The 13,674-nt window shown below is 30.6% G+C and overlaps 1 protein-coding gene across 1 annotated transcript; it reads left to right on the forward strand.

The window, feature by feature from the left end:
• The first annotated feature begins 11,975 nt into the window (after nucleotides 1–11,975).
• LOC139526652 (uncharacterized) lies at nucleotides 11,976–13,406 on the forward strand. Its single transcript, XM_071321813.1, has one exon. The coding sequence runs from the start codon at nucleotides 11,976–11,978 to the stop codon at nucleotides 13,404–13,406; it is 1,431 nt and encodes a 476-aa protein (XP_071177914.1).
• The last annotated feature ends 268 nt before the right edge of the window (nucleotides 13,407–13,674 follow it).

Consider the following 13,674-nt stretch of genomic DNA (forward strand, 5'->3'; position numbering starts at 1 on the left):
CCATCAGTAAGCTGAAGTTCTTTTTTCAGTTGATGGGCTGGGGAACTCTACTTTTTGGTAATTGCTGGACCCGGAAAGATGATGAAAAATGTCACTCTCCTCATGAAATAATCCCAAAATTCTGATCATAAAATTCAATTAAAAAATTTCTAATAATTTATTTCAGGTCAAATCTACCTATTTCTTTTCTCATCACATCAGCTCTATAAAACAGTTCTTATTGTTCATTTATGTTCATTTTTAAAATCACAGCATCCACAATTGTATGGCGGACTAATATTTTTTTTAATTACGTCATCTGAGTTCCTAATCTCAAGGTCTATTAGGGATCCTGATCCATATCAGCAATCCTCACATCTTTGAGGTTAAAGGCCTCTAAACTTCTCTCGTGGTTGAAAATTGTATATGCAATAAACTTGGTGTAAATATAAGAAATAACAGGTGTACTGTTACTTTTGAAGTAACCAGATACATTTTTTTGTACAGATGTCTGGTGAAAAATATTGCTAATATTTATAGCATCGTAATCTTTATTGGCAAATTCTACCATAAAACCTTACGTTTTTCCTCATTTTTGGGTGTAGTCGATACGGTTTTGAATAGCTTATGGTTAGCAATGTTTATGATTATTGCAATAATCTTTACAAACTGAACGAAAGTATTTTGCCTCTTGAAATAGTAAAATTGAATTGAGTATAATTTAGTCCTAATATGATAAATTCCAAAAGGTTGAAAAGACGTTAACAGACTATCAATTATCATGGTGTCCACAGCAGGTGGTATATATTTTCTGTGACCATGGCTTTTATTTCGTCGAGGAGAAATATTGAATAATTGTAACGTATTGATAGTACTACACCTGCGAATAGACAAAATACCTACACCATCAAATTTATCATTGCATCAATAGGGAATGGCTGTTCCCAACTCTCTTATCCAAAAGTTTTCTCTTGGTAAACGGCATTGTGTACTCAATATGGGGTCATTTATTGAATATATTTTTTCTATAAATTGGACTCTCATTGAAACAATAGAATGGTCAGGCAGATTGAAATATTTATAGAGAAGTTTGTTGTTATTAGGATCATTTACATTAGATCGATGATCATTCATTCTAAAATTGAGTCTCTATCGAGTTTCCCCGATGTAGATAAATCCACACAGAATACATTAAATACCGTACGCATTCGTATAACAATATTGTCATTGTGTGAATATATATTTTCTTCAACACGTTCACGATGCATTGACCATTTGTCGTAAGATCGTTAAGCACATTCAATAAAGATTGGATAACACACCAGGTTATACCATACAAAGGGTATAATATGAATGTATGTATCAAAAGAGGTCATAATACAACCGTCAAAAATAAAATGCAGCCTTCAACAATATTCGTATTAAATTTTGCAGTTGTGAATGTGTGTTTACATTTTAAATAATGTACAACAATTTATAGGAAACTATAGTGCCCAACAAGATTTTGTAAGGTAGACGAAATTGACCTAAAAACGATTGTATATATTTTTTTAGTCCAAAAATAGGGAGATCGCACATATTTTGACTTTGATTAATGACTTCTTTAGTTTGGGATTAATTGTAATATGTGTGTTCCAATGAGACTGAAAAATATTGTTTTTTGTAAGATAATTAAAAAATGTACTTTGCGTAGTCGTGCGTAAAATGTTTTTCGGCATTTCTATCCGAGAAATGCTGAAAATATGAATTGTTGATTGGAATAAAACGTCTTATTTTTTAACTATCTCTTTTTTTCTCCGCAATTGGTTATTGAAAAAATCTAGCTACTGTGTATTTAGAAAATTTTGTGAAAATATGAGAATTAGCAGTTCTAACCTTACGTACCTATACTTTCATTGATAAAACATAACATGGACTCATCCAGTGTCCAGTTTGAAGGTCGTTTTAGTTACTGTCCCATTTCTAAACGTTCCGATTTAATCAATAGTCATGTATGAAAATCATAAACAGGTTGAAGGTAAAGTAATAATATCTTAATCCAATCAAATTGCGTAATATTCAATAACAATGACCGTCCATATCATAATAAGTAATAGGGGTAAACTGGGTAGAAAGAACATGTAAGATATTCAAAAATCATTGTTTTGCAATAAGGAATAAAAATTTGTCAACCAAACGATGCCCTAACTTTTCATAAACGTGCCGTTCTGTATTGGTACAATTTTTGGATCTTTCATTTATGTATTTAAGGCAGTACAAAATTTGGGCTTCAAAAGTACACATAATTATTGACTTTATACAGAAATTTGTCCTTTTCAAACATAAAATGTTTCACAAACAATACGTGAATACAAAGTAATATCATTTCTCAAGACATTGTAAAACATTTCATTTCGATTGGTTTAGTAGCATTGTCATAAAGTGCGTTGAAATGAACAGTGGTATAGCAAACATCAAATTCCCTCACAACATCTTGTTAGGCACTACATCGGATATGAAACGCGGTAAATATGTTACACAAGGTAAAAGTAGTTTTACAAATATATCAGTTGTTTTAAATATAGAATTATCTCATAGTTACATTTGTATTTAAAAATAACACCAGATGAAGGCGAATTACACGGATGTATTTATAACTTGAAGGTGATTTTAAATATGGGATCATAAAAAAAACTTTACAAAAATTTACAATTTTACAAAAAATTACGATTTAACATATCTAACTGGCTTGTTGAATGTTCATTAGATGAGCTTCACACTCAGTACTTAACAATTTTGGCATTAATAGTACACTATACATGTACTGATAGGTTTATTTCGTAATGGAGATTACCTAGCTATATAATAACAAATTATTTTGACGTGTTTAGTATTTCAATGATTTCAAATAGATTTAGTTAAGACAGTTAAGTGATAAAATTCCTTAATGGAACAGTAGTTACAACAAAATATAACTGATAAATAACAATATATAAAACATACGAAAGATCTATTAAATCGATTTCACTTCCATCATTTGTTTACCCTTCTGAAGAACCTGATTTCACTCCCGGTTTTTAGTGGAGTTCGTGTTGTTTCTTATTTATAATTTATAACTGTTGGTGTATATGTCCTTTGGTTTTGTGAGTCTTTGTTTACTCCTTGGTTTTGATTGTTATTGTATTGTTTATATTATAGCTTATAGTATTTTGTTTAAATATCTATGCTACGGAAAATTTGCATTTTTTTTGTCCGGCTTACCAGTAAGTATACTTGCTAAGAATAAGTATTTTCATGATCTTTAAAAAAGCTAACAGATTTTGCCTATACCTCTAAATAATGAAAGTTGAATGCTCTGCAATTGATACTGAAATAACTAATACTCTCTATGCTTTTTATAGATATCAAGATTATCTATCTTCTGCAATTTTAGTTTTTCAGTCATTTGCCGTTCACAAAGTGTTAAGACAAGGTCGGAAAAACGTAATTGAGTATCAACCATTTAATAAATACAAAATTACTTACTTCTCTAATATGTCTTTATAGTACTACATATTTAATAAATCGAAACAAATACACATTCATTGTATCTGTTAAATGTGTTCACACTGTTTAGTAGAGACTAGTCGATCTATTTCTATATAGATTAAAATTGATCAAATTTAAACAGCTTTTTATTTAGGTAATGACTAAAACAAATTGAATACATGTAGCAGATTTAAGTATTGAGTATGTGTACCTCATCTCTTTTTAAATGCTACAAGCAATATGACGAAAATCAAAACAAATGCATATAAAGAGAAACAACTCAATAACACTAAAGCTGGTCAAAATATAACAATGTTGGACAAATACATGTGTTTTGACAAATATTACGACGAAAGCTGTCAGGAGTCATATCAGATAATGTATAAAATAAAAAAATACGCTATATACATCTAAACAAAACTATTTTAAGTGTTAGAAATCATTTACTACATACCAAAAAAATATTTAAACTACTGTTAGATTGTATGTTAATTGTATACTTAATAAATATACATCATCAAGGAGCGCCCATTTGGGGGAGAGTTTTCAGTATAAAACTAAATTCCTGTGCCATGGGAATACCCATAAATCCCGCATGACCCTATGTGTTTATTGTTGCAAACGATTGGACTATATTTGTATGTTTATGAATAATATATGAAAGCTTCTAATTTCTAAAGATTAATCAGGTATACGTGTGAGAGTCGTGGTGTAGTGGTTCGTGCATCGGACTACTACCACAAAAGTTCTTGGTTCGATTCCCGTTCCTGGATGAAAATTTCAGGGACTGAAATAAACATGTGGTACATGTAACAAATTTGTTTTGTGTCCAGATTGAAAGAAACAATATACAATTATGGCCCACTGAGGAGATGCATATTCGAAATGGTCAACCCAAGTAAAGGTTATTCCTAGGGGGCCTTAGCCCGAGGGGAATTGCCCTTACTCGAGTTGACCATTTTGGATATTTACCGACTCAAATGTTCATAACTGTTTTATGACACCGAACAAATATATTACTATTTGAAGTAAAATATTAAAGCAAATTGTCAAAACACGTGACTGACCCTCTGGTATCTGTCGTCCCTCTTTTACGTTATTTTTGTGTCTATTGGCATTTCGCGTACAACAAAGGTAGACTCTTTTTGTAAAATATAGATGGACCTGAAACGGGCCGTTAATGTGAGATTTCGTCGACAATAAATGCATTTCAAGGTCTTGTATGGTCTTGTTCCAACGTCACTTGATAAACTTATGAACTGGCCGTTACCATTTTTGTTTTTGTTTCTCTGACATCATACTTTAAAGGGAGTCAATTTTTTTATCATTGAGTACAACAATTATTTACTGATAAAAAATAGGGTTGTTCGAAAAGAGTAAAATCACAAAAATACTGAGCTCCGAGGAAACTCAAAATGGAATGTCCCAAATCAAATAGCAAAATCAACAGATAAAACACATCAAACAAACGGACAACCACTGTCAAATTCCTGACTTCGTACAGTCATTTTCATATGTAGAAAAGGGTGTATAGCCTTTCACTTGTATGACATCCGCATCAAATTCCATTATATTGACAACGATGCCTGAACAATAACAAAAATAAAAGGTAAAACATTACAAAAAGAAGGGTACAGCAGTCATCATCTCAAACAGAACAAAAACAAACAAATATTTAACACAGAAGCACAAAAAGCATATATAAAATTAAACAACCATTGCTTACTTATGTTTTGTATTTTATTCAAGTATGTTAAAATCAACCAATAAAGGATTTAAATTTAAGTCCCTAAGGCTAGAGTAACATCAACTTTTGTGTTGAATCGCGCGTTTGACCTCAGAATAGAGGGTTCAATTTGTGAAGTTTATTCATTGCTCCAGGTCAATTTAAAGAACTGGAATTTGAAATTGATAACATAATTCAGATGATAGTTATTCGTGCTCTATCTTCAATGACGATTCCAGATTATTCATGTAACCAAAATTTGTTAATCAATATGATAGTAACAGCTCACTATCCTAACTCACAGTAAAGAAAACTTGTTTGGATATTTTTTAAATTGCTCAAAACAAATGCTGGAACTTCTTGAGTTTCATAACTCATAGTACAATTATATATATTAGTAAATATACTTTAGTCATTAGAGATTATTTGCCTCTTATAGCATAAGACAGATCGTATGCTTGCATCAACTTACCAAAATATAGATTTAATTAAAGCCCGAACATTTTGACATTTTTTATTTTTTTTATCCGTGTCCAATTTTTAATATTATCACAACATCCTGTTGAGATCCGACTCCGAAGACTGCACTATTGTTTTAACACACTTTTTTCTTATTTTTTTCTATTTTCATAAACTTCTTTACAGTTTTTACATGCTATAGATAAAACGATGTATGTTTTACTCTTTTTTACCATTAAACGAAGATTTCAACACAACCTGTCTGTGTAAATCCGCTTCATTTATGAAGTTAATATCGAAGCGAAATGTTTACCAAATGAAACTCTTATTAAACGCGTACATCTATTCAAATGTAATTTCAACAGTTTTATAACAGAGCTTTGAAACTATAATAAAATCGTAATTTCATAACGGATTATCCCGAATATTAGACTATACACAACATTGGTCGATGTAAAAAATGTTGTTTCAAAGGGTGTCCATGACTGTATTGCTATATCATTTGAAGTTGTTTGATTAACTACCGCACGAAGATTGTGGTTGCAGATAATCTGTCAACCGAATATTACATAGGAATCTACAGAGTATTTTGGACTTTGTATTTTTATTTCACGAATGAAGGAATAAATTGTCAGAAGGCAGCATTCGTAAAATAAAAGAAGCAAATTAAAGTCAGGAGCCGACACGTTAGATGTTAATATCGCAAGTTTATATTTGTTTACATACTAGAGTTATGGCAAAATATGCATATCTCATCGAGCAATAATGCTTGATTATCTCGAGATAAATCCCTATTCATATTGAGCTGCAAATTTGAATCTTCTCCAACTGTTGTACAATATATATATGTAAAGCTATTTACCAAAAATGTCCATTATTGTTATTAGATTTCCATCTAGAATGTATTGTGTCAGAAAACACCAGATTTCTGATGTGTAGGTTTTTTGTAAAGTTGTTTGGGTAACATTAAATATATTTTTAAAATAATATGATTTCTGTTTTATAAAATGTATCTATTATCTATGACATGTCAAACTTTTGTAGTATTGGGTTAGTTCAACAATATTTATGTAGATATATCAACATTAAACGATATTATACAAATGACATAAATAGTGTGGGGTTAATGGTTATATATGTTGTTCACATTAAAGGGACACTAGCTGTCAAATTCATTGTCACTGATTTGACTCAAATTCTCATATTTGATTTATAACAATGTAAAACATTTTTCCAAACTATCAAAAGTCTAAAATAAACAGTTTACAGAGCATGGTGTAGATAATATATAGGTTCGTTTCGTGTGTATTTTAGTCTAGACGCCATCTAATTACACGTACCTACCGATTTGACCTCAGATGACCATATAAGCGAAGTAAACATAAATAAAGATATGAATAGTTTAAACCTGCACGTGCGATTGGATTTTTATAGGTCTGTTTGATTTGATTTTATTGATTAAAAATAGATGTTTCTCATTGTTTTTAACCGTATAAGAATGATTTTATGTGCATCAAATAAGTAATCAAATGATTTAACGTTGTTTCACTTTCATTGTTGACATTTTTTTTCTTAAAATAACCAGTACACGTACAATGCATGCGTTGTCAATCTCTAGCTAGGGGTTAAATTGAGGTTCACATGAATACGGATTTAAAGAGGTCGACTCATTCACTTGCAAGTGAATTACTAATTATCAATGTTTCTTAGCGTCATTTCACAAAATTGAACCTTTTTGGCTGCAAAAAGTGAATTGTTATTTCACTATTTCACTTTCATTATTGATTGAACAGAAAAAAATCAAACTTTAGATTTTTTATATATCTCGTAGCTAGTGCACCTTTAATGTGATGAATTATGAACTGTTTCGATTTCCACGTCTTTGAGATAAATATAAAGGCAAGATCAGTAAGATCAGTATTTGCAGTAAGAAGCCGGGATTTTCTTCTTAATTACTCAAATGATAATAAAGATGAACTATTCAATATATATCATAGTGGTAATAAATACAAGCATTTTGCTCCGTCAACCTGATATTAATCACAGATACTTTCTACTTCTGTCTTTGATTTGATCTAAACCACGCGATTATCATGATTATTTCGTTTCAATTTATCACTCGAAAACTTATTCTTTATGGTACATGGTAAAACACATTTGTCATCACGTCAAAGCTTTGGAAAAACCCGGTGAACAGTTAAAGATAAGTTGGTGATTTATTTGTTCTTCAAACAAGTCAAAATGTCTTGTTACTTAAGTCATAAATATTGCACTTTAAATGTTGCTCTCTTTCTTTAAATAGCATCGGGAAAACTGCAGTTTAATTCTAAATGAACAAGACTTTCAAAATATTGAAGTTACTTTGAAACATAAATGTTGCGTCATTGTTTGACCTCTATATTACAAGATTTTTTTATAAATCAAAATTTCTCTAAGGCAAAAATATCGAATGACTATTGTTTGTTTTTTTAAATATTTCGTCAAGCTCTCTCAGTTTGCATTTGTTTAATTATAAAAAAAAACCATACATATGGTGCAGCATTCTACTGTTTTCATTGGATATGACAATCAAGTTATGTTACTTATCTGACGTATGTCTCTATTTATAAATCATGACGTTACACAAAACAACCATTGAAGAAACGCCGCAGCAGCCGAAATGAAATATTATTAGTTACACAGTGTGTAATTGTCCTAATACGAGAATTTATCGGGTCAATAAAATTCATATCGTGTGAGGCGAAGCCAAACCCGATATGAATTTTATTGACCCGATAAATTCCGTATTAGGACAATTGAACACTGTGTAACGAATTTATCCTGATTTTGTTATATTGCATATTATTATATTTAAATTCAATGTAAGGACATTATCAACCAATTATATTTTAGATATTTAATCTAAAACTGAAAAAATAAAATATGAGGACTATGAAGCAACTTATTTTTTTATTAGGTCAATGGTATAAGGGAGATAATCCCAATTGACGTAATAAATAAGGGATATAATTTCTATTAACGTAATAAAAAATTGTACTGAAATTTATTAGGACAATTTCAGCCAATCAAATTGCGAGAAATTACTCTAAATCAGGATAATCAAGTTTATCAGAAGGAGATATCAAGAATTGTATGTTGATTGAAGACACCCAAAAATACAAGAAAGTAGCCCTACACAGCTACTTTTGCATAGGTACTATTTCTGTACTAAAAATTTGTATTACTTGAAATCTACTTTTAAAATTCAGTACTATTGTGTTACTCTAAAATGAATCAAAAAAAAAATCAAGTACTGTAAATTTCAAGTACCTGAATATTTCAAAAGTTTTAAAGTAAAGAAATAGTACTAAATATTAAAAGTAAATTTCCAGTACTGTATTTCTTTAGTACAGAAATAGTTCTTATGCAAAAGTAGCTGTGTGCAAGCTATATACAAGTTGTTCAAATAATATTATCAATAACATGTTGTTTTTTTTGGGGGGTTTTTTTTTTTTTTTTTTTTGGCAAAATGTACATAGAACATTAAGCTCTATTTTCCTAATATATTCCAATTGTGAAATTTCCATTTCTATGTAACAACACTCCAGTAACGCATGCATACTGAGTACATATCTCATAATATATACGATATTCCGCAGCTTGTATTTCTAATCACGATTTCTTTGATGGAGAGTTCTGGCTCACAAGTAAGCTTTAAAAGAGTTCCAAATGGTGAAGCTGACATTATCCCTTCGATAATTTTAGAGACGGCATCGCGATTTGGTTGACCACTATGGAATATACGATTCACAGATGACAGCGGATATATTTCTTATGTCGGAGCTTTGATACCGTCCTCTTTTTGCGACTGTGACCTACCAAGTTAGTCTTAAAACCGTGTTTGAACTAACAACATGAGCAATACGACAGGTGTTACATGTCAATCTGCTTTCCCTTTCGGAGCACCTGAGATCACCCAAAATTTTTGCTTAGTCTTAAGTTTTCTTCGCAGGAACTACAAAAAGAAGACAAGCATTTTTGTTCATTCTTCTTTATTATCATGTAGGATACAAATTTTCAAAAACAATCTGCACCATCTGAACATAGGAAAAAAACTAATTTGAAATCATTTAAATATTTCAAAGATGATCTCCGTCATTTCCACTGTCGATATAACCATGATAACTATAATAGCTACCTTTGGCATATTATTACAAAGTGAATGTATTTTGGTTATGTTATGCGTTTCTATGGAACAGAACGTTTATTAGATTTTAATCTATGCTCCCTCAAATTCTAATAGTCAATACTAATATTAAAACAACTAAAATAAAAAGGATACACCACATAATTATTTTGACAACTTTGGTTTCTAATTCAATTCAACCAACAAAGTATTGCATAGACTATCCTAATAACTGTTCTGTTTTTAATTCATATATCAAAAATTCATTTGCAATACATAATCAAAATACAGCAATTTAAATTTCAAGGAGAACATTTCAAACGATAATTTTTTAAGCAAGTTTTAAATGAAATATATTCGTCCTAACAGATAATGTGTTAATTTTAACAAAAGAATGCAACTAAATGTATTTGAATGAAACAAGACATATACATATTATATAAAGAAAATAATGTGTAACACAAAACATGTAATGTATGCACTTTATGCATTTATATTTGTTGTAGAATTGTAAACCTAACTCTTCAGTAGTTTTGACTAGTGCTTCCTAGCATATTATAAAATGTACCAGTCATTTGCTGTATATTGTTAATTCAGAATTAATTGTGATTTGTTTGTATTATGGAAGTGTAGAATTCATATTTCTTTGTATTTAAAATATATGTTTTATGACTTATATCAGGGTTCAAAACTGCTTTTATTTAGTGCACGAATGTCAGGAAATGTTACTTTGTTTTGATAGTATCGAAAGCTGGACATAAGAAGGATATGTTTCTGTAAGATGTAATGTTAGAAGTAAATGGTCTACACTAAATAACGGTTAAATTGTCCTTTCTTGATATTTATCTAATTGATCACAGGTTTTTGTACGTTAATAATAAGTCTGCAAGTGTAATGTCTTATGTTGGCTATAGTACTTTTATTTTATTTTTTAAACTAATTGAGACGTAACCTTAAAACTGCTGAATTTACCTTCCTATCTAACTTGTTATGTATAAAAATCAGAGAAAACAAATAAAAAAATATCTGTTCATGCTATTTAAATTTTGTAATTATATCCTCCCGGTATTGACTCGTCTGTTGTTTTTTTTTAAATCTTATGTTACCAATCAAAGGAGGAATTTTCAAAACAATGTTTTTTTCAGTCACTTCAAGGTCTTGTATTTTAAAGTCATATGAAACGAGTGAGTGGTGAAAAATAATGTTTTTCCAATTCTTGAACCAATGCATGTATATATCACAAAATAAGTCCTCTGTGCACGATTTTATCATTATTTACGCAAATATATCGTATAATCGTCAATTTTTTTTCTCTCTGTCTGTTATGATTTAACAAATATGGCTGCTCATTAAATGCCGTGTTTTGAAGCCGAAGTTTACCGATTGTCATCTTATAGTAAATAAATAACAAAAAGCATGGGTATTGAGCACGTGCTTAACATGTACAATCAGATAATTGTTTATTTTAATGACAGATTCATGCGTATTGCGATCACCGGATTTTTACGAGGAGGGTTACGCTCAGGTCACTATGCATACGGAAAATATGTCGGCGAATTGCTTCCTGGAAGCAAGCAATTAAAAATAAGTAAACTTCTTCTAAATGTGGACAAATTAAAGAATTTTCCTCAGAAAAAAGTATATGTACAAAAGTTTTATAAAGAAAACTATCCATTTAGTTATAAAAAACAGATGCATATTTTTTTTTAATTTGAGGTTTCATATGACTTTAATCTAATTTAAAAATTTTGAAATAGCTTAGGATTTAAATTTTGTGCACTTGGTTATCTGTTATGAAAATTTATTAAAGCCTTTTGCTAAGTTTAAACGCAATAAATTAGTTATCGAGTATGCAATAGTTATTCGCCGAAATTTAAAAAAAAAAAGGAAAAACCAAAATAACAAATATCATCATTTCTATTTTTAAAATGAATAGATGTAGGTCAGGTGATCAACGTGTCATCTTTAAATAAAGCGAACAGTTGCTAAAATAATTCATGTTTTAGCAACAATTCATGTAAACCAAACCCTATTGGATAACAAATGACCAATTATCTGACAACAAAAGTGTTCTACTTAAAAATAAATTCAACACACTATCTTCTCAACAGACTTGGTATATTATTTCAATCAGTTGACATGGAGGTTGAGATTTGCCGCTTTCACTCACAACCATGCAAATACTTTTGCGTAAAATGTAAAACCGTGGCTTGTGGAGAATGCGCTAATACTCTACATAAATATCACAGCAAAGATACGCTAGAGAATACCTACAAATTGTATAATGAAAACGCAAGATCGTCTTTACAGAAAATTCAGTCAGAGGAGACAAAGCAACGTAGTTTAGAAGAACTAAATGGATTAAAAGAAAAGATAAAGAATGCAATAGAAACCAGAAGTGCACTTTTCAAAACAATGATTGACGAAAGACATCTACAATTGACCAATGAGTTGAAAAAATGGCACAAAGACAAAGAACTTCAAATTGACATAGATATAAATCAGGAAAGAGCTACTCTAGAACACATACTTGGATTAAAAGATGTTAGACAGCTTGTCACCAGTATGAATCGAGTTGGTCAGATTTCAAACCAGACTAAAAAGTATGCAGAAGGAATATTGTTTCAGGAGGGGCACATTACTGACGATGAAATTCAAAGATATTATGGACACATCATATACGAGAAGAAAACAGTTACAAGTCAAAAAATATCAAGTAATGAAATAAAGCCAATAGGTCCTATCCAAATTCTAAAATCAGAGAATATTGATATACGTTCGATTGATGCAATATGTCCTATTGACGACAGATCGACATGGATACTTAGCAGAGAGGTTGGATTAATGCAGAACATAACAAATGATACGTTCGAATACATAGACGAAATTCGTATCCGCCTTCGCGCCTGCTGTGCATCAGGGGATGGTCTTGTCTGTGTAAACACTGAACGTCAGCTTATGAAGTTTATTGATGGGAATAAGAAGGTCAAAGATTTGATTTCTCTTAAGCCACTGTTTCCTTTGTGTGTACATGTTACGTCAAGCAAAGAAATTATTGTTGGTTTAGTTGAAAATGAGACGTACACTCTCGAGAAAAACAGTAGACGCCTAATTCAAAAATACACACTGACTGGAGAGTTGAAAAAAGAATATGAAGTTGATGTGCGTAAAGTACGAATTTTTACACAGCCAACACATTGCTTCGTTAATGAGACAACCAACGATATTGTTGTTGTCGACAGAAAGTCTTTAGCACAAGGAAGAGTTATTTGTCTTAGAGAAAATGGTGAGGTAAAGTTCAGATACAACGGATGTCGGGATAAAAGTACAAAATTCATCTTCAACCCCGTAGGTGTAGTGTGTCTGAAAAATGCATCGATTGTCGTTCTTGATTATTGTGGTGGATTGCATTGTTTCGACAAAAATGGAGAAAATCAAAAATATTTCTCTGTTCCTGTTGAACATCCATCTTGTCTTACTGTAGCACGAGATGATAGACTTTGGATCGGAAGTAGAGCTAATCGTAACAATGACAAAACGCCTGAAGTTACCGTCATATCTATAGAATGACGGTGCGAAATATCTGATACAGAAACAGATAATTCAATATGAACTCTGAATATTTCTAGTGAAACTATGCTGTAGACATGCTTAACATTAGACGCAATTCAAAACATAGTTATTTTGATTTTGAAAGCAAATAAAAAACAATTGCACTTAGAACATAGACTGTTTAAAAGCATGAACAATTAACTTGTTACTTGTTATAAATTTTTAATTTATTGGATAATTATAATGAGAAAGTTGCTTGTATACATGTAATTAGTTAGTAAACATA

The sequence above is a fragment of the Mytilus edulis genome, chromosome 6, assembly GCF_963676685.1.
Source record: "Mytilus edulis chromosome 6, xbMytEdul2.2, whole genome shotgun sequence".
In the NCBI taxonomy this organism is placed as follows: domain Eukaryota; kingdom Metazoa; phylum Mollusca; class Bivalvia; order Mytilida; family Mytilidae; genus Mytilus; species Mytilus edulis.

What these genes read in the sequence shown, in the direction of transcription:
- LOC139526652 (XM_071321813.1), top strand. Translation starts at nt 11,976, where the DNA reads ATGGAGGTTGAGATTTGCCGCTTTCACTCACAACCATGCAAATACTTT.